We start from the raw sequence: 21,967 nt of genomic DNA, 5'->3' as shown, positions 1-21,967 counted from the left end.
TTCCATCTCTCTTTTTTTTTTCAAGGGGGTTTCCTACTGCCTTCAGGGTTTGCTACACGCGGTCACCTTGCCCTAGACATCATGTGGTAGCCTCTCTTCTTTTTGAGTATTTAGTGGAAAGTAGTTCCACTTTGGGGTTTCTAACTCACCTTTTAAGAGGGCTTTCGTGTCTGACCTAAGGGATGGGTTTTTCCTTCATACTTGCATCATCTATACTGACTAGGGGTTACTGCAGGGGGTGGTTTCTGTTTTTCGGCATGCCTTATCTCCCTCAATTCCCCTCACCGTCAGTTCGAGGCAGTTGAATTTTAAGCCCATTCATAAAACATAACACATAATTCCTAGACCTAAACAAACCTAAAAAAAAAACTAAATATATACATGTCATACTGGCCATTTGCTCCCCCCTCTCACTTCACAAGTGTCTGCCTCAGATAGGGGCTGTGAAGTGAAAATTGGGAATGGCTAGTATGACAGACACACTCTCATAACAAACACATATTATATCTAAAAACTTCTCACACTTAGACTATGCAATAGGCTAAGTGGGAGAGTTTCAGATATATACCTAGATTTATAAACAAAGCAGAGCAAAATATTTACAGACATGGAATATAAACATATAAACTCCTCACACTTAGACTACGCAGTGATTCACTTGGATTTTACATGACTTTAGAGGGTAGTTTTACTTGGTTTTGATCATATATTGTGTACTTTGAGACATGGTTATACTTACTTCTCTATTATGTTGGTATTTTGACCATTTTGTGAAGAATGTGTAGAAAAATGTATAAAATATGTGGATGTGCAGCTGCTCAATGTTCGAGACAGCTTATCTGGAGATTTTGAAGTCTGATTTGCATGTAATGCATACCATTCTCTTCGTCTTCGAAATAGCTTCGCGTGGATATCTTAAACGTCTCAATTGGAGTTCGGTAGAAGAAGTTATGGCCGTTTTACCAAGATTGCGCAGAGCAGTGACATAGCTGGCGACCCGCCAGCAAAACACGAAAAAAACGCCGCAAGCAGCTGGCGACTCGCCAGCTTCGACGCACACCCAACCTGGCGACCCGCCAGCTTCGTCGGACAGCTTATTTTGGGCCCAAAGTCAACCCTAGGTATATATATGCCTAGGAAACGCCTCCAAACACAACTTACACGTCTCCTACCCCAAAAATACTATTTTTTCACCTAGAAAGAAGAGAAGAACGAGCAGAGGACGAGTATTCATCGGAAGATTGAAGACGAGACCTCCAATCCGCCCAATCCAATTCTAGGAGTTTATACTTTTAGTTTTATTCTTATTCAATCAATGTTTTAGATTATTTCTTTGAATACCTCTTTGACTTTTGTGTTGAACATGAGTAGCTAAATCCTTCGTAGAGTTCTACGGGGGAGATACAATGATTCTTATGTTTAATTGATTTCCTTTTTCTATGCCTTGGCTCATGTGGTTATTTTGATTTCTTCTGTGCTTATACATTTATTTGACTGATCACCTTATAAATGCATGTGGATTTTACTACAAGAACTGAGAAGTGAGTAGTTTAATTTGAAAGAGAAGAAATTGACGTCTTTGCCAATATAATCGAGAGATTTGAGCCTTTGAATGAAGCTAAGTATCTTAGGAGCTATTAGGAGTTGTTGCCTTAGTTCTAGGAAGGAGACTTCGGTTCTAGGTAGCAATCTACAAATTATATGCTTTGAGAAAAGATATAGTTTTACCTTAGTGATAGCTTAATAACCCTTGAGACCCTTTGTTGGCATAGTTTGGAAATTAGTTGAGCATAGGATAGTTGTTATCGATCCCGTAGGATTCTACCCTTCTCATCCTTGATCTACATCCATTTTCTTATTTGCTTTTAGTTCTCTAGTTGTTTTTAATTGTTTTTACCTTACTTTTAAATAGATTTAGAAAAACCAAAATTCTGATTCATCTAAATAGTAGTTGAGGTTGGTTCGTGGTAATTAGGTTGACACTCATTGTCTCTGTGGATACGATACTCTTTGCTTACTATTTGCTACATTAGCCCCGTACACTTGCGGGTATACTTGTGTTAAAAATAAATTGAGTCACGCAGTAGGCTAAGTGTGAGGTAACATGCCCACGACAAAACACAAAGAAAAACATAATAAACATACATGCACCAAAGGAGCAAACCCTTTACTTCTCACACTTAGACTATTAAATAGGCTAAGTGTTATGAATGGGGTTTACTCACAATTAAAACACATAATTCTAACTATTTACTAAAAGTACGAAAACATAAACAAAAGAAAAAAAAACTTAAAAATTAAAAAGAAAACTAACTGGTCAGTTGGGAGTGGTTCGGTCAGATGTTCCTCCTGCTCCTTCTTGGTGCAGGGTTCTGTGCAGGTGGGTCCGTTGGTTCTTCTTCAGTAGGTCCGGGTTGGGTTTCATCATTCTTCTGTTGTCCATTGCCTTCTTCTTCCTCAGGTCCGGTGGGTTCTTCTTCCTGTCCTCCATGTCTGCTTGTTCCAGCTCCAATGCTTGCTTTTCCTCTTGCCAACTCCTTTAGGATGCTCTCCATTAGGGCTGTCAGCTTCGCCATCTCTGCCCGCGATTGTCTATTCTCCTCAGCCAGCTCAGTCACTGCCCGCTCCAGGTTTTCTTGCCTCAGCCTCTGTGCTTGGTCGAGCTGGATAGCTTGCACCTCCTGCCCTTGTTGTGCCCTTCCTCTAGGGGCTTCTCCCATTTGGTAGAACTGGGGTACTCCTTCTCTGTAGTATACCAAGTTGGTGCGGACGAAGAAGGGTATATCAAACAGGCCAGGAGCGTCGACCATGTACATTAGAGACAGGTCTTCTGCCTCTGTTATGATGATGTTGTTGCACACGAAGGCTCCTTGTATGTGGCAGAGCGACAAGTTTCTGGCTGGGTAGGTGGCTATCAGGTGGCATTGGTAGGCTGTCCAAAATCTCAAGTGCAGTTTTCTTCCACGCTTACCGCACCATACCAAGTACAATTCGGTCATGGACGTTCTTGCAGCGGAGTTGCTCTGCCCCAGTAGGTTATATCCTAAGTAGAGCTGCACTAATCTTAGCATGGAGTTGTTGAAGTGGGTGGATCTGGATTTAGTAGAGGCAAACTGGCCAGCATCCGGGTTGGTTAGCTCCTCCCAGGCTTCCTGGGGCTCAAATTCTATATGTCGCCTCGGTACCCCCCTTTCACGACTTCTCCAGTCTGGTCCTATAGCCTCCTCCAGGCTACATATACCCAGTCGCACAGTCCACTCTATCAGACTCATGTACAGTTCTCCACCGAATATCCTAAAGGAAATTGACACCTCGTCTAGGTCCGTAGTGAGTTGGAACCTAAACGTGGTGAAGAACTCCTTTGCTAATCTCACAGATATCTCTGGGTCCCTATTCTCTAACAGCCATTCAAAACCCAATGCTTCCATACTGGCCAGGAAGGAATCACGAACAGACAACTCATCCAAAGAGGGTATGTGGAGTACCTTTCCGCATTTGACTTGCTTGCTACTGTCATCCTTGTCGTCAAATGCATCTTGAAGCTTTTTGGTGTCGTAGTGCTTCATGTCCTCCATAAGCTCATCAGTGAGCGTTACCCTCCACCGCCGGTACACGATCCTCTCTACCGGAGGATGGACTAGTTCAAGGTGGTTGTCGGGGAGCTGCTGCTCATGATATTCTTCTCCTTCCAGAGAGATATCACTCTCCGAGTCAGACTCCTCGCTGGAAGTGTAGTCGGTGTCGCTTGATCTCTCTTTCTCTTCCGGCTCTCTGATCATATGCTTGCATTGGCAGTGCGCTGTTTCTTCATGACTTGTTTCTTCTTGACAGGGGCTTTCCCCTTCCTCTTCCTTTCTTGAATGTACTTGGTTTCTTCGATTTCCATTGCCTCTGCTTCCTCGTCGGCTTGTGTTGAAACGTCCTCCTGGGTGGTAGGCTTGGTCACCACGCGGGTACTAGTATCACTTCTTGCTGCCTCCTCCCGACCTACTGACTCTGATGCGAGGTCCAGACCCTCAGTCACCTTGTCAGTATTCTCCTCCTGGTCAGTCGGCGTTGCTGATACTGTCCTTGTTGCCATTTGGTTGTCCTCCTGGCTAGTATTCGAGGGCTCCTCCCCATGTTTTGTAGGAGTAGTCTTCTCGTCTTCACTCGAAACCTCCACTGCATCTGCTGCTGTGTTTGCTCCTTCCTTGTTGGACGTCCACTTTCCTAAGCATCGCTGTGACACTCTTTGGAGTTTCTGCCTTTTTGCCTTGGGGTCGTTTTTCAACACTAGCCTCCTCTTTACGGGTTTCGGTTTAGTTACCACTGAGGCTTCCTCTTGATGTGTTACTGGCTCTTGTCTCTCCTCCTCAAGTTGTTCGGCTGTCTTCTCTTCTACTGATTGGTGGACTATCCCTTCCGACCTTTCTGCTTCCTTTGTTGCTTCCCCCTTCCCTACTGTCTGGGATGCGAGGTCCAGTACCTCAGCCACCCCTTCAGGGTTTACCACGATCCTATCCCCCTTGCCCAAAACCGCTTGGAATTCATCTTCCGTCATTAACCCTTGCTTCTTGTCCATTGTGTTCAGATCTATCCCCTCCCTCTCTGCTTCATCGATTTTGGCCTCAGTGGCCATTATCCTTTCTGTTTCCTCGTTTTCGCTCACGCTTGCTCTCTCCCGAATCTCCTTCTCTTTTGTTTCTCCCCAGTTGGGATCTTGATAGGCGGAAAGAGGGCTGACGTCGAACGGCTCTGTTTGTTGGTGCATGGGATAAGGGTGGGAGGGCTCTGATTGTGCTGTTACTGTTGTAGAAATCTGTTCGGATGTCGGAATTGAGGTTCTTGGGGTTGGCGGTGGGTAGGTTTTCTGTGGGTTCAGTTGGGGTAGGGTTTGATGTCGTCGGCATTCCTCCGGTTAGGCTAAATCCGGCTAGGGTTGTTGTCCATTCTCTGTTGGGGTCTTGTTGCTTTAGAAACGCCGCCAGTGCATCTAACGGAACCATCGCCGGAATTTGTGTCGTCGGCGGTGGCTGTGACTCGGCTGTTGCTTGGACTTCTGACAGGGCTTCGCCGGTGGTAGCTGCTGGGTTGTTTGTTGCCTTTCGCTTTGCCATGACTGTACCGGTGGTGGTTTGCGGTAGTTTCTATAGTGGGTGGTGGTTTTCGGAGTGGGGTGGGTAGTTGAGGATGAGAGAATGCAGGTAAGAGTTTGTAAAGTGAAGGGGAGTAGGCGGTGGGGTGTTTTATAGAGGGGCAGGTAGTTGAGGGTTTTGACCGATTGTAAACGGTCGCCCGGTCGAGACGCTTCGTGTGGAAGGCGGTTGCGCTTGCTGGCAGCTGATTGGACGTTGCTTGTCACGTCCTTGCTTCACGCGCCTCCCAGCTTCTGCACTCGCCTGCAAAGCTGCAACACCCCAAAATTTCAAACTTTACTCATCCCCCTTTTTCTCAGTTTGCTAGAATTAGAAAATAAGAAATTAAATGGCTCTTTTAATACAATTCAGAGTTTCACCCAAATAGTATCCTCTGATCAGTACGGGCTTTGAATTAATATTTAAAATCCGAAAATCTTTTTTCTGTTTTCCTTTTTTAAACTAAGTTAATTTACTAAATATTTACAATATTTACATCATTGCTAAGGGTATTTGAAGTTTTACCAGGTCAGTAAGTTCAGATTATATGATGTTGACCAGGTGAAACTCCAAATCCCCCCCCTTTTTTTTTACTGGTCATTTAGATGCCATTAGAGTGTAGTGGAATTTCTTCCACTACATATATCTCTTCATTTTCCCTATATATTAATCTATGTCCATTAACGACAAAAGGTTCAGAGTTAGGGATACTCCCTGAAATCTCGACCGCTCCATTAGCACGTAATGCAGTGATAATGTAAGGTCCTGCCCATTTGGATTTGAGCTTCCCAGGCATTAGCTTCAATCTTGACGGGAAGAGTAGTACTTTCTGACCAACTTGGAGATCCTTGGTTCTCAGATTTTTGTCGTGCCACATCTTTGTTTTCTCCTTGTACCACATGACTGAGTCGAATGATTCCAATCTGAGTTCTTCCAGCTCCTGTAGTTGTAGCTTCCTTTCCTCTTCACAGGCCTTAGCATCCACATTAACCTGTTGTACGGCCTAGTATGCTCGGTGTTCAATTCCTACTGGCAACAGACACATTTTCCCAAAGACGATGCGATAGGGGGACATCCCGATAGGAGTTTTGTATGCTGTGCGATATGCCCACAGAGCATCTTCCAACCTTGTGCTCCAATCTTTCCTGGAGGGGTTGACCGTCTCTCTCTAAAATGCTCTTTATTTCCCTGTTTAAGATCTCTGCTTGCCCGTTGGCTTGAGGGTGGTAAGGACTGGATAGGCGGTGATGAACTCCGTACTTCTTCATCAATGCTTCAAACGTTCGGTTGCAGAAGTGAGTGCCTTGATCGGAGATGATTGCCCTTGGTATTCCAAATCGGCTGAATATATGACTCTTGAGGAACTTGGTGACTTCCTTAGATTCACAAGTGCTTGTGGCTTTGGTTTCTATCCATTTAGATACGTAGTCAACTGCCACCAGGATGTAGGAGTTCCCATAAGATGAGGGAAAAGGACCCATGAAGTCCATACCCCAGATGTCGAACACCTCACAAACTATTACTGGAACTTGCGGCATTTCATCCCTTGCGGAGATCCCACCGGTCAGTTGGCAATGGTCACAGCCTTTGCAGAACTCGTATGCATCTCTATTTAGGGTCGGCCAGTAGAATCCGATATCTAGCACTTTCCTGGCAGTCTTTCTTGGCCCGAAATGTCCTCCACATGCCTTCCACAAGTATGGGTCTGTTCCTGCCTTCCACAAGTATGGGTCGTCCCAGAAATAATACTTTGCTTCGCTCTTTATCTTCATCCTTTGAGCCTTTGTCACGTTTGGCACCCTTGGTAGCTCTCCCGTTACTAGGTAGTTTGCCAAGTCCGCATACCAGGGTTCCTGTCCCTCTTTCTCCTTGCTCTTGGTTGTTGCGTCCTGACCAGTAAGTCTCATCACTTCTTCCCAATCAATCTTCCTAGCGGAGAAAATCACTTCACATAAATGCTCTTCTGGGAATCGATCCCTCACATCTTCACTGTTCCCTTCTTGTATTATTCTGCTCAAGTGGTCCGCTACCTTGTTTTCAACTCCCTTTTTGTCTTCTACCTCTCAGTCGAATTCTTGTAAAAGCAGCACCCATCTGATCAGTCGGGGCTTTGACTCCTTCTTCGCAATGAGATACTTGATTGCCGCATGATCATTATAGACGATGACTCTTGATCCCAGTAGGTACTGCCTGAACTTTTCGAAGGAATAGACAACCGCTAACATCTCCTTTTCGGTGGTGTCATAATTCCGTTGGGCTTGATTCAAGGTCTTGGATGCATAGAATATCACATACCTTTTTCCTTCAATCTTCTGTCCCAGTACGGCCCCCACTGCATAGTCGCTAGCATCGCACATCACCTCGAAGGGGTGATCCCAGTCAGGAGCCTGAATGATCGGTGTAGAAATCAATTTTTCCTTAAGGAGGTTGAAGGCAGCCTTGCAATGCTCATCGAAGACGAACTCCACCTCGTTCTGGAGAAGCCTGGTGAGAGGTTGGGCAATCTTGGCGAAATCCTTGATAAATCTTCGACAAAATCCAGCATGGCCAAGGAAACCTCTTATTCCTTTCTAATCAGCAGGGAATGGTAGTTTGGATATGACATCCACTTTAGCTTGATCCACCTGGATCCCCTTTTCTGACACCACGTGTCCTAAAACAACTCCTTCTGTAACCATGAAATGGCATTTCTCAAAATTTAAAACCAGACTCTTTGCTTGACACCTTTCAAGTACCACATCCAAATGTTGCAAGCACGAGTCGAAAGAGTCTCCATAGACAGTGAAATCATCCATAAAGATCTCTATACAATCTTCAATCAAATCCGAGAATATGCTCATCATGCACCGTTGGAAAGTACCGGGGGCGTTGCATAGACCAAATGGCATACGCCTATACGCATAGGTTCCAAACGGACAAGTGAACGTGGTCTTATCCTGGTCCTCCGGGTCCACATAGATTTGAAAGTAACCACTGTACCCATCCAAAAAGCAGAAGTACTTCCTCCCAGCCAGTCGCTCCAGCATTTGATCGATGAATGGCAGGGGAAAATGGTCCTTCCTGGTTGCATTGTTCAGCTTCCGGTAATCTATGCACATTCGCCACCCGGTAACTAGTCTGGTGGGCACTAGCTCATTTCTCTTATTCTTAATCACCTGGATCCCTGACTTCTTGGGGACCATATGGATTGGGCTAACCCATTCACTATCTGGTACTGAATATATAATGCCCAGTGAGAGCAACTTCAAGATTTCCTTCAGTATCTCTTCTCGCATGTTTGGGTTCACCTTTCTTTGGGAATCTCTATGCGCCTTGGCTCCATCCTCCAGCCTAATGTGGTGCATGCAGACATCCGGGCTTATACCTACCAGGTCCGTAAGGCTCCATCCAATAGCCTTCTTGTTTTTGCCCAGCACAGTTAGTACTCTTGCCTCTTGCTCTTCAGTCAGCCCGCTATTGATGATTACAGGGAATGAGTCTTCCTCCCCTAGGTAGGCATACTTAAGATTCGCTGGCAACTTTTTCAACTCCACTTGCGGGGGCAGTGTGTCTGTAGGTAAAGGGTTCTTCTTTGAATCCTCCTCTTGCTCTTGTTCAGCATCTGATTTTTCCTCCATCCGGGCCGGCACAACGGCCCCTACGGATCCTGCTAGTTCTGACTTCTGACAGAATTCCGTAATTGCTTCTTCGATCTCTTCGTCAGTCAACCCCCGGCTACTGATCAGATCACACCATGCAGCTGCTTCCACATCAACCTGGGCATACACATCCAAGGCTTGGAGCTTTTCCTGCAATAATTCGGTCTCAAGAAATTCTTGGACTAAGGGGTCAATTACATCAACATAAAATAGATTTTCAGAATCTATTGGTTTTTTCATGGCTTCATTGATGTCAAAGACAAATTTCTCACCATTAAAGTCAATGCATATTGTTCCCTCGGCCATATCCACAATTGTTTTAGCCGTTCTTAAAAATGGTCTTCCTAACAATATCCCGCTAGACTCTCTAGCTTCTGGTTCACTCATTTTAATGACATAAAAATCAGCGGGATAAGTAAAGTTCTGTATACTGACCAATACATTTTCTAACACACCCTCAGGATTGATACATGACCTATCAGCCAGTTGGATCAACACCCTAGTATTCGACAATTTTACCCCTTTTAACCGATTATAAATGGATAACGGCATAACATTGATAGATGCTCCTAGATCACACATTGCATGCTCGATTTTCACATCCCCAATTGTTATGGGTAGGGTAAACATACCTGGGTCGGCTCTCTTGAGTGGTAGCTTCTCCTGTACAATGGTTGATGCTATTCCTTCCACCATGATTTTTCCATCCTCCTGGGCCTTCCCGGCTATGAACTCCTTTATAAACTTCCCCAGAGGGGGCAGTCTCACAGCTTGGAGGAATGGTATGGTGACATCCAGCTTCCCAAAGATCGACATGAAATCCACAGGGTTTTCTTTCTTCCTCTTCGTCACAAACCGATATGGAAACGGTTTTTCTCCCTTAGCCTCTCCAGTCAGTCCTTGTGGAATTCCCTTTGGCTTCTCCTGGGTTTGAGGTTCCGATGTGGGCATTACTCCTCCCGGCTGCTCATTTCCAGGTTGTGTTTCTCCCTTCTTTCCTTCCACGGTAGGCTCCTCGTTTAGAAAAAACGGATCCTCCATCTGAGGCAGAGGCCTCGTGAGCTCTTCCGCTGGGATGATGTCGCTCAGCACCTCTTCTCTACTAGACTCCCCAACAGGGTTCTTGAACTGAGGTCCATTATAGGCTGTCCCGGACCGCAGTGTAATTGTCACGCCCGTATTTTCTAAGGATAGAAAACACGGTTGATCGCGACTAGGGGATGATTAAAGAAGCGGGGAAGAAAGGGGGAAACACACATCTTTGACCAAAATATTTAAATACTTAAAATAACTTAGAAAACAACATAGTATCAATTCAACAAAGTACCAATTCTAAGAAATAAAGACTAGAAAGTAGACACTTTTGAAAAGAGTTAGGTTCTCAATACTAAAACGATTTTAAAGAAAAGACACTTAGCGGAAGCGTTCAAGACACGGAAAATGCCGAGTATGAAGACACGACATATCCAACAATATTAAGCCAACCATAAATAATCCATGAATTCTGCTCAACATCCTCCACGCTCGTCGTCGCTCAATCTGCACATTAAGAAAAACAAATATGCAGGGCTGAGTACTTGATGCACTCAGTGGACACATGCCAAATCAGTTTGTCAAGCCATAACGAGTGATCTTGGGGGTTTTAATTGAAAAGAACCCAAGTCACTAAAATCATTTTTCACATAAGATTCGGTTGCAACCATTTTCCATCCACATCACCATCACCATATCTGAACATACATGACAAGGAACGTGGCCACGAACCAAGTCACTAGACCGGCCAACTCCAAAGAGATAGCGCACGATCTACTGGGTGTACACTAGTCCGAGCAGGGTTTGCGGCCCTACTGGGACCCGAATTCGATTAAACATACATGGCATAGCCACTTCAGATAGGTTCATTCAAACACAAAACATGGCAAGACAAACAATTTTCACCTCATTTCACATAAAAATAGTATTTAGGACATAGTCCTTATTTAAAACGAAAGCCCACCTCAAAAGCTTAACTCCTCCACCAACTTCCTGTCCCAACCTCAACAACGTGCAAAATTTCACCCTTTTCGAAATAACATGATATGCAAAAATCAGGCTTTGCTAAATAATTTAATTTAAAGACAATGCATGCTCCTAGGTGTGTGCTCAAATTATCCACCTTTCTTTCATAAAAAGAATATAAATATAAAGGTCATTATTTTTCTGAATTTAACCATTGCCAAGTAAACTGCCCAAAATCTATTAAACACAAAGGTCTCCGACATACTGGACATCTCGATCATCACTAGAAGAATATAGGCCAAACATATTAAATTCCATCACATAGGTTCCAAACAATAAAAGGCCGACCCACAAATTAATATTTGGTCAGTCCCATTTAACAACTAGAGAATAAAAGAAAATCTGTAATTTAATACCTTTTCCACACTCACTTATTTACTAAGGCCCAAAGTTTTAAATGAGTAAAGTAATCCAGATCCTAACACTAAGGTGGCCCAACTATTAAACAAGAGTTAAGAAAAAGGAATCAGTACATGCCCACACTATACGTTTTTTTTTTCTTTCTTCTTTTTCCTCAAAATCAAAATCAGCAAACTCTTTCGTTCACTACTTCTCAGACTACACCACTCTCTCTTAGTCTCACGTTTTCTCTCTCTCTCTATCTCAACGCAGCAGCTCTATCACTATTCTTCACCAAATCGGATTCTCTCTCCCTCGGTCTGCTGTTTCCGTTCACACACTGCCGCTATCCGTCGCCGCTCCAGGCGGTCAGCCCCTCCATCGGCAGCGCCGCTTTTCCTAACCGGTAAGTTTTCCTCTCCACTCTTTCCCAATCCAAACTTTTATTATAAATTTTTAGTGGTTCGTCTCAAATATTTATGGGCAGGAATTGGAATTTATGAATTAAAACTCAAGAGAACCAAGAGGTTACTTCTACAGCTTTAAAGATCGAAGCTTTCAAAGGGATTATTCTTCAACAAGTTGCAGAAAATTTCAAAATAAATTATTCCAGATTCGGCCAGTGAACTAAAGTGAATGTATGAATCTATAGTGTTGAATTGAGGAGGATAGTGTATACCTTGATAGCAATGGAGAAAAATTTGGATTTGCAGGGAGAAATTGGGTTCGCAACTGCTCGATCTTCCTCTAAACTGTGACGAGAAAGTGGTACTATGGATTTAATAATCCAGGAATGGTATACACAGATTTGAACTGAAAAGAGATTACCTTTTTGCGGAAGAGAGGAGAAACTGCTCTGGAATTTGTGGAACACAGTTGATAATAGCTGAGGTGGGGGAAAAAAAGATATATAACAACTTTGTAGAGATTTGATTGTTTGTTGGAGAGATATTAGGGAGTGGGGGTTTTTTTTTTGAAGAGGAAAACGTGTAGAATAGGATCAGAAGAAAGAATTGTTTTTGACTGAGTATTTGACTGCAGGAAATAATTAGGGATTTTGAATAAATGGCTATATTAAAAGTATCCCAATTGAATTAGGATAAATAGCATAGGAGAGAATAATAATAATAATAGACAAAAGTAATAGGCCCAAAAATATATGAAATTTAGTGCTTAGATTTAATTGTGGTGTTTTATTATTTTAGTACTTTGGTGTTGTTCCAAGTACTTAGACGAACGCTTAATTTTCTCATTAATGATTCTCACGTCAAACTCGCCGACTACTTTCACCACACGATTGCCCAACAACGATTCAAACATTCATTAATTTCATTCACATCCACTCGAAACAAAGACAACATCTTATTTAAGGTCTATCAATCGCTCGTTCTCAAAACAAAATTAATCGAAAAAGGGTACTAAAAAGACGGGTGTTACAGTAATTTTGCTCACATTTGCCTTTTCAGGTACATGGATTGTAGATGGGAGTTTCCCTGAGTTCCCTTTCATTTCGCCCACCGAGTTAGCGAGTTGGGCCAACTGCCTGTTCATCATGTCCATATTTGACCTATGTTCCTTCTGGGCACTTTGCATTCCTTGCATTGTTTCATTAGTGGACTGCAAGTCATTTTTAATGCTTTGCTGCGAGGCAAGCATCTCCCCCATCATGTCCTCCATAGACCTCCTCGACCTGTTTGGGTAATGGAATTGGTTCGAGCTCTGGTGCTGGTTATACTGAGGTGGCGGGTTTGACTGGTGGCCTGAGAAATTTTGCTGGTTTTGGTTCGGTGGGTACTGGTTATGCTGGGCAGGAGGGTTATACTGGTCGTGGTTGTGCTGGTATTGACTTTGGTTTTGGTGGTGGGTGTTATGTTGAGGCCCTGGGTTAAATTGGTTCTGGTTTTGGTTTTGGTTCTGGTTTTGGTTTTGGGAGTTTCGCTGATGGGGTGGCACATAGGTAGGGTTCGGGTTCTGGTTTTGAGAGTTTTGGTTCTGAGGATGCTGGTTTCTTCCTACCCAGTTAGACTGGTAGTCAGGGTTTGTTGGGCCACGGTTGGGATATTGGTTCGGTTGGGGGTTGGGTTGATTTGGAGCCTGATTTTGGTTCTGATTCTGATTTCCATCTCCCCCATCGGAAATTTTGGTGGTCCCTCCACGGTGCATCTCTTTGTTTTCCCGGAATCCAATTTCCGTTGGAATTGTAGTATCCTGCGGCATTTGCTTGCTCCACATCCAGCGAGTTGTCCGGCTGATCATATGGTAGTGCTGGGGCTTCTTGGCCTCCAGTTGGAGAAGGTGGTGGAGTGTTTTGCTTGATTGCAGTCAGAAACTCCTTCTTTAATTCCTCCATCTTCAAATCCATCCGTTCCTCCTGGTCAGTAGCCGAAGCACTTGCTACCCTTTCTCTGCTGTACCCATCTCTCGCGTTGTCGTACGTCTTCTTTGCATTCAACAGCTTACATAACACCTTCTTGGCTTCACTTACTCTCAACTGGGTGAAATCGCCTCCAGGTGACGAATTCGCCAGATCCTTGGTTTCCTTGTTCATTCCTTCATAGAAGGTGTGGTGCACCTCTGTCTCCTTCATGCGATGGTTGGGGCATGACTCCAAAAGGCTCATGTACTTTCTCCCAGTATTCACTCAGAGTTTCATCATATTCTTGCCTTATGCACGATATTTTCCTCTTCAATGCACTTGTCTTTGAAGACGGGAAAAACTCGGCTAGGAAAACTGACTTGAAATCAGCCCATGTATTGATACAGTCGGCTGGCAGGCGCATGAACCAAGTGTTGGCCTCTCCCTTCAGGACAAAAGGTAGGGCTTTCAGTCTGTAATCATCCTCGCTCGCTCCTGCTGGCCGCCTCTGTGCCTTACAGATTTTGCAGAACTCATTTAAGAATTCGTATGGTCCCTCGTAGCTCTTCCCACAGTACGTCGGTAAGATTGCGATAACGTGGGGTTTCACATCACAGGCGGTTTGGCCTGGGGTAACCACTATGGCTTGTGGAGGATCTCCGCCGGCGTGCGCGGTAAGTGTTGCGAGCTCGGGATCGTCCTCACCCTGGTCAGCCATTCTCACTAGTGTTCTTACTGGTTGGGGGGAGGCTCCGGAAGTTGGTACTCTAGCTCCTCCTTTTCTTCGTCGCTACTCGTGCCTAGGTCGGACAGTGCTGTCGGCAGGACAGAACGAGTGGTAACGAGTATTGTTCCTCGGGGAAGTATCCTTGGTCTCCACTGGCCAGGAGCCGAGCCACTTCTCATAAACTGAAAACAAAAAGAAAAGAAAAATTATAAACAGTATGTACACCAAAAAGATCACACACAATAACAGGTATGAACGCTATCCATCCCCGGCAACGGCGCCATTTTGACGGACCAAGTGGTTTCCCCACTCTTTCGAGTGTTGTGATGGTTTTCGTATGTAATTTGGAGTGTATCCAACTGATCAGGAAGAGATTCCCGACCCAGCTGAGTCGTTGGTACGATAACCGGGACCTGGCTTCAAACAAGTTTCCTCAACCCACTTCTACTGATTAGTATAATGGAGGTAAGGGTCGATTCCCACGAGGATGGACACGTTTTGATAACTGCAGTGACTTTCCTGGGTGTTTTGGTTAGCTACCACGCTTGGGTTGAGATTTTACCTAGACAGGAAATAAAGGTGGTACTCTACTGACTAGTAGGCGTGAAAATAACAGACATGTGGGAGTGTTCGTGAAAATAGGGGACAATGTGTCTCAGAGGCATATGAAAAGTAGACAGTTACTAAAAGGGGAAATTTAGACTACAAGGCATATTTGGTGGCTGGGTGGTTCTCTGACAGGTCTGGGCAGTACATCTGAAAAGTAGGGAACAAAAACAAAAGTAACTTAAAAGTAAAGTGCTTCAAACTAAAGTTGATTTTGACGTTTTCTTCTTCACCAAGTATTAACAGAATTCAGATAAACACAAACTCCATGACTGAACTTCAGATTCACAAATTCAAACTTAAGATCCATCGATTTAAATGCTCAAACTTAAATTACACAGTAAAACTGCAACTTTACTTCTACTGACTGACATGCAAGGTGGTAATCACGGCGCAGAAAAGAAACTCATGCATGAAAACTTGACTAAACATAGCTACAACTTTGAATCAACAACTCCCGATAAGAAAACACTTAGAAATTGAAAGCAATAACTAAATCTAACTTTCCTAGGCAGAATGAAGCAAACTCGAACCAAAGTGACATGTGAAATAGAAACTTCATAATGTAAAAGTTGGAAAATAACAAAGTACTTCAAAAGAGCACAGCGATGAGTGTTTGCAAATAACTAACGATGAAAACAAGTAAACTTTAAACTAGGAAAGCGATTAAGATTGTTTGTGCCACTACGGGCGATAATACTACTACACTGCTACGATAACTGGCTGGAACGACGGACTGATGACTTCTCCGGAAAAATCTTCGACGTCAAGTGACCATGGCTGTGGCGAGGAACGAGAGGCGGGATAATGCTGAAGGAACTGATCTTCTAGAGAGAATTCTACTAAGTGTGTTGAGAACCGAGAACTTCGAACCGAACTCTTAGGAGGCGTCTATCCGAACTCCTTCTCTCTCTCCAAGTGGCTTCTTTTATAGGGAGGCTTGCCCTTGCTTTTAGGGTAGACTTCTCCCGCGTTTTGACCTTTTTGCCCTTGTCAATGATCATCCCAGCTATCCTCCTTCTCCATCTCAAGCCTTTTCTCTGGCATGCATCCTGGTCAGTATCGCACCCTTCTGGCGCCCTTTTCACTTGCGTCACCTGAATCGTCTCCTACTGACTTGGATCCTTTAATCCTGCACACTTAAGTAACTGTTTTGCAGATAATACATGCATTTCACGACATACTGACCAGTAACCAAGGCTTAGAATACGACTTATCACCCAGTGTTGCATGCTCCCGGGAAACGCCTAGTTGCAGTCCGACCTAGGGTTATGGAAGGTTAATTATAAAATGTTGCCTATTTTATATACCCTTTGTTCATCCCTTTTTCAAACAATTTCTCTCTCTATTGTATCTCTATTTTAATTTCTAGAACTTGTAATATTTTAATTTTTAGGACTTGTAATTTTTAATTTCTAGGTTTATAATTTTTAATTTTTGACTGAACAATGAATTTTCTGTGTTTTAATTTGTTCAACGTTTTCTATTTTACGAGTAAAATAGATTGTAGTTGTGAATAGTGTAATATAACAGTTGGGGCCTGGATGGGGCGTGCAAGGTTTTGGGAGTAAAAGATCTTGTTGCATTCTAAATCGGCGCTGAAAAACCGTTTGGTTTAGCGTGGTTCATTGACTAAATAGTCTGAGGACAGACGTTGGTGAGCTACGTCATTGATGCACTTTTTATTAGTACTAAAAAAAATAAACATGCAAGTATTCAGAGTAAATCTAGTATAGCTAAAGGTCAGTACTGGGATATCGAACACGGGGAATAGAATCACAAATTGTCTACCTTCTACTAAGCTTCTTTCACTATTTGGAAAAACAAAGATTTTGGAAAAGTTTTGGAAACGAGAACACTTGAAAGCATTAAACAACTAATTGCAACAAATTAAAGAGGTAAAAATATGAGAGATAAGAGAATTCTAGGGATGTGCGTCCACAGTTATGGTTATACAAGTTCCAACTACAATACCCTGACATAGTTTATACTTCGATAGAACGAGTCACACAAGTTATGCCCATGCGGTACAAGCGTAGATTACTAACGCTAGGGTTGTCAATCCTAGGTCGTAACTCCTAAAAGCTCCTTATTAAGACCATTGAAAAGTCCTCACTCTCAATTAACAGTGACATTTTAAAGGAAGCTAATTGTAGTGTCTACTAAGTGGATCTAACTCGCCAACCTCCTCTCATGATTATGTAGCAAGTTATATTAAATCTTCATCGAATGTGTCACTCAAGCATGAAGAATTACGGAACAACTTAGGGAAGAAATGAAGTAAAAACAAAACGGATATTAAATAGAAAAAAGGAATTGTATAACCAAAGTCGTGACTAATACATCCCTAGAATCCTATGAGTTTAGTTACACATAATGAAATAAGCTAAACACATGATTGAATAACCTAAAAACATAGAATGAAGGAAAAACAAAGTGAACATAAGAACCAAAACAATAAAACACAAAGGTAGAATTCTTGTAGCCTTGATCTTCTCTTGATTCTGTCTTCAACCTCTTGCACAATGAAAAACTCTCTCAATTTTATGCTCTAGAATTATGAGGCAAAAAGAAGATCTAAATGAAGAAGTTTGAGGGGGTATTTATAGGGGAAATTTCGAATCCTATCATAACAAGGTAAGAATGGCTAAGTTTGGTAAATCTTGGGGAATAAGTAGGTCAAATCTATGCGCCGCGTTTTCGCAGCGGGCCGCTGCACCTTGGCTAGCGGTCGCTGCATAATGATCCGTAGCTTCTGACTCTTAGACAGCGGTCGCTGGAATTAATCCTATAGCTTCAGAAGATCTGGTAGCGGTCGCTACTCACTCTCCAGCGGTCGCTGGACGTCTTCTCGATTTCAGCTCAACTTTCTCCGAAGCGGACCGCTATTGGTGTAGCGGTCGCTAGGCTCCAGCGGTCGCTTCGCATGTTGCGGCGGACCGCTAGACTTCAGAAACGCTCCAGATTTTCAACTTCGACCTTTTCCTGTCTTTTTAGGCTCAAATATGCACATATGTCACAAAACACGCCAAAATACCAAAATAGAGAAAATATGCAAAATATGGACATGAATTGTGATTTTGTCATTAAAAACAAACCAAATAAAGGTTTTAAAACAGTGCAAAATCCAAGCATATCAGTCATGCTCGCAGGAGACAAAGGTCCGACGTTGGATTGGCCTCGCGACCTGCTCTGGCTGTTAACGCTCACGCTCCATTTCGGCCAATCAGTCGGCCGCTGCCTCATGAATGCAATTAAATAAGGCCTGAGTAATTCCCTCCATAGTACTCCAGTCATCATCGAGATTCATTTTGATAGAGTGTGGAGAGAATTCAGATGGGAAAGAAAGATTGGTGTGAAAAATGGAATGAGAATTGAGGTAAATTCATAGATAAGAAAATATTTTTTTTATAAAAGGAAAACTCGTGCCCATCGTCCGGACCTATCGTCAGCACCCCCGCAATGGGCGGACGTAGGCCAGAGGATGCGAAAAACAACTCATCATCCGCCGAGACTGGGATACCCATCGTCCACGCACCTGCAATAGCGACGATGTACTGGGCGGGCTATCGTCCACCCCCTTATGTATGCTCTTAGAGTGTCCACAATAGCTGGGCAGCGGAGCCTGCTGGACGGGAGGGCGGCGCGGTGGGGGAGGGGGGTGGACGGGCAAAAGCGGCATTTGCGGCGTGGACAGGGAGGTGGCGGCGGAGCCTATTGCACGCCGGAAGGGAGCCGCGCTGGTGCCGCCTCCTAATTTTTTATTTTTTATTTTATTTTGTTTATTTTAAAAAAAAATTATCTATAAAATATCTATTCCCAAATCATTATTTTCATACCATTCCACTCTATTTATTTTTTTCCAATTAATTTTGTTCCATTCCAATTAAAATATACCAACAATTGATAAAATATGATTTGTGGCTGTGGCGTGACTGGTATTGGGCTGGACAAGTTTTTTTTGCTGTGAAAGAGTTTATGTGGCCATGCCTTGGCAGAATCGTGGCTATTCCACTCTATTGTGGACACTCTAAGTGTCCACAATAGTAAGGCCGCTGCGGCGGGGTGGGGAGGAAAGGTGCGAGCCGCGTTTGCGATGAGGAAGGTCTAGAGTATCTACGAAAGCCAACCGCCGAGGACTGTTAGATACTACTAGATATGCACGGGAGGGTGCACGATTTTCCGAGGATGATGGACATCATCGATTGCATGCACTGGGAGTGGAGGAACTGCCCGGTGGCTTGGAAAGCGTTGTTCACTACTGGATTCAAAAGCAACACACCTCGATGATCCTTGAAGTCGTTGCTGACTACCGGTTGCGGATTTGGCATGCGCATTTCGGTGTCGCAAGGTCGAACAATGACATCAACGTTTTGTAGTCGTCGCATCTCTTCAATGACGAGTATCAGGGTGAGTGTCCGGAGATTAGATTCGTGGCCAACGGCACGCAGTACAACATGACCTACTCCCTCCGTCTGATGTGAATCAAATTGTAGTCCTTTATTGCATTATCTTAATGCACTTTTTAAGATGAAAAATGGACTCATTTTGATATATTGTAGGACAAAAGACCAAACTATAAGAGAGAGCGGAGAAAGAAAACATGGTCCGAATCTGAACAGTAATTAGCCCTTAAAGATCAATTTCAAATGCTTCTACAAGTCCACCATTGCATTCACCTTCGAAAGAGCTTAGCGTGGATATCTCGCACGCCTCAATCGGAGTCTAGATGAAGAAGATATGGCTGTTTTACAAAAACTGCGCAGTGCAGTGAAAAAACGCCCGGCCGCGCGATTTCTGCCCTAAAAAACGCCCGGTCGGGCAAAGTTGACTGGGCCTATTTTTTCAGCCCAAACTATATAAAAAGCTAGGGCACGACTTCCTATGCGACTTTTGGCGGCTGGAACGATTTTGGAGAGAGATTTGGAGCTTGGAAGCCACACTTGAAGAAGAAGAGCAAGATTGAAGCTTCATCAACCCAAGCCTTGTCCCCCATGGTATCTTTAGCTTGTTTCCTTGTTATGGTGACCACCACGGGTGGCTAGAGCTTGGAATTACTCCTAATTTGTAGTAGGGTTGTTGAACATGAACTTCTTTATTTGAATTTTTATGATTTTCTTTGCTTTTTAGTTCTTATCTTTGGTGATTATTTTTATCTTTGGTGATTATTCTTATCCTTGTTGAGTTGAGCATGTAAACTTAATTTGGAAATTGCCTTAATTCTAATGTCTCTTTAACTTAGAATAAGGAACAAACAAAGATAAGGAACCTTCGAGTTAGAACCGATTAGGTGATAAACCGGGGGTGGATCCTTTGTGTTGAATTGTGTTAGAAGCTAATCCCGAGCTTACTATGCGACTTTAGGAGTGAGGGGTTGGTGAGTAGAGCCTAGGAGACCTGATCAGCCTATCCTAGGTGTACAATTCCTCGATCAGTGATCAGCTGCGATCGAGGGAAAAATCAACACGATCCCTAAAAGCATTGGAAAAATAATTAGGAAATAGAAGTCATGTGAAAAAACAACCCGAACCAAATTAGGAGTAGTTCTTTCCCTTTATTGTGTTAATCTCAAGTTAACTTTCTCGATCTTTCTGTTTGAGTCGTTTGTCCAAACTTATAAAATTACAAATTTATCGCTTTTTAGTTAGATTTAATAGTTTTAGCAATTAATCTCCTCCTTGTGGGTTCGACACCTTTTATACTACATTGCGCGTCTGTATACTTGCAGAAGTAGTATTTTTAGGGATTTATAACTTATTTTGTGTACTTAAATTGAACCCTAAAAATCACAACACCGTCCCAAAAAAGTTGAGTCGTATTCCTTTTTAGTCCGTCCCAACAAAGTTGACTCATTTCCTTTTTTTAACAAAAGACAAAACATCTAATCACTCTTTTTTTATTCCATCATTTACTTTACTCTATCTTATCTTTCCTACTTTTTTCATCTCTTCTATTTATTTAATATAAATTCTTAACCTCCGTGCCCAAAAGTTTTGTCTCAACTTTTATGGGACGGAGGGAGTACTATTTAGCCGATGGGATATACCCTCGTTGGTTCGTATTTGTCAAGAAAATCCGAGATCCGATTGGTACGAAGAAATCCTATTTCGTGCAACGTCAAGAGGGTGCTAGAAGGATGTTGATCGAGCTTTTGGTGTGCTCCAAGCGCAATGGGGAATTATACAGTGCACGACACGAGTTTGGCACAAAAACGATATCGCCGATATCATGTATGCATGTATCATATTGCATAACATGATAATAGATTTTGAAGGATTTGCTGCAGAGCGGTGGGCATCAGACGATAGTGCTAGTTCAAGTCACGGTGTTGCCACCGCGCCCCTGCAGATGGGTGGACCACATAGTAATGGATACTTGCTCCAACGGTTCGCCGATATGTGTAGGGAAACAACACATACCCAACCCCAGGTTGATTTGGTTGAAGAGATCCGGGCACGTAGGGGAGTGGGCGCATCGTGATATGCGAGGCGGTGTTGTTTGTGTGATGTCCATAATTTTCGTTGTTTAATTTTCCCCTTTTTATAATATAACCAAGATTTGGTTTTAATTTTTTAGCTAAATTATGTGTTTTTTCTAATTATTTTATCGTCCAATAATTTTTATTCTAATCTAATTAAAATATATCAATTGATAAAAGAACACTTCCTCTGTCCCATCTCAAATGATAGACTGCTTTTCGGCACGTGTTTGAGGAAAATGATGATATATAATTAAAATGGAGATAAAGTAAAATAGTTAATAGAATAATATATATACAACTCTCTTCTATATTATTCTATCTGTTACTTTACTCTCTCTCTATTTTAACTATTTATTATTGTGTCTGCAAAACAACGGCAAAAAAGAAATCAATCACTTGAACTGAGATGGAGAGAATATGATTTGTGGCTATGGCATGATTATTATTGGACTGAAAAAGTTTTTATGGCTATGCCTTAGACGAATTAGTGACTGTGTCACTCTATTGTGGACACTCTTAGGACTAAGACCGAGAGCATGGGATGGAGGAAATATAAAAATAATCGAACTTGAACTTAATAATTTCAATTAAATCTGAAGCATTTAACGTCATTTAATGTATTGTTGCCAACTGTTGTACCTTTTG

General features: G+C 42.9%; 1 protein-coding gene and 1 long non-coding RNA gene across 3 annotated transcripts; one reads left to right on the top strand and one right to left on the bottom strand.

The window, feature by feature from the left end:
• Nucleotides 1-2,115: 2,115 nt before the first annotated feature.
• LOC125193428 (uncharacterized) lies at nucleotides 2,116-12,302 on the bottom strand. Of its 2 annotated transcripts, XM_089056414.1 has the most exons (4): nucleotides 11,981-12,266; nucleotides 11,832-11,904; nucleotides 10,752-10,814; nucleotides 2,116-10,294 (listed from the first exon to the last, which is right to left on the bottom strand). In XM_089056414.1, exon 4 carries the CDS (start codon nucleotides 9,794-9,796, stop codon nucleotides 7,688-7,690), a length of 2,109 nt encoding a protein of 702 aa, XP_088912540.1. In that variant the 5' UTR covers nucleotides 9,797-10,294; nucleotides 10,752-10,814; nucleotides 11,832-11,904; nucleotides 11,981-12,266; the 3' UTR covers nucleotides 2,116-7,687. The 2 variants fall into 2 exon arrangements, with proteins under 2 accessions (XP_088912540.1, XP_088912541.1); XM_089056415.1 differs by lacking the exon at nucleotides 10,752-10,814 and having other exon boundaries at nucleotides 11,981-12,302.
• LOC148927153 (uncharacterized) lies at nucleotides 11,180-12,182 on the top strand. The gene is made up of 2 exons (XR_016128863.1): nucleotides 11,180-11,558; nucleotides 11,640-12,182. It is a non-coding gene; the product is annotated as an uncharacterized LOC148927153 (long non-coding RNA).
• Nucleotides 12,303-21,967: the final 9,665 nt, after the last annotated feature.

This window comes from Salvia hispanica, chromosome 4, assembly GCF_029641045.1.
Source record: "Salvia hispanica isolate PSC_SH4W2 chromosome 4, Shi_PSC_v1, whole genome shotgun sequence".
In the NCBI taxonomy this organism is placed as follows: Eukaryota; Viridiplantae; Streptophyta; class Magnoliopsida; order Lamiales; family Lamiaceae; genus Salvia; species Salvia hispanica.
This window is presented reverse-complemented; position numbering and strand designations above follow the sequence as displayed.

What these genes read in the sequence shown, in the direction of transcription:
- LOC125193428 (XM_089056415.1), bottom strand. Translation starts at nt 9,796, where the DNA reads ATGGAGGATCCGTTTTTTCTAAACGAGGAGCCTACCGTGGAAGGAAAG.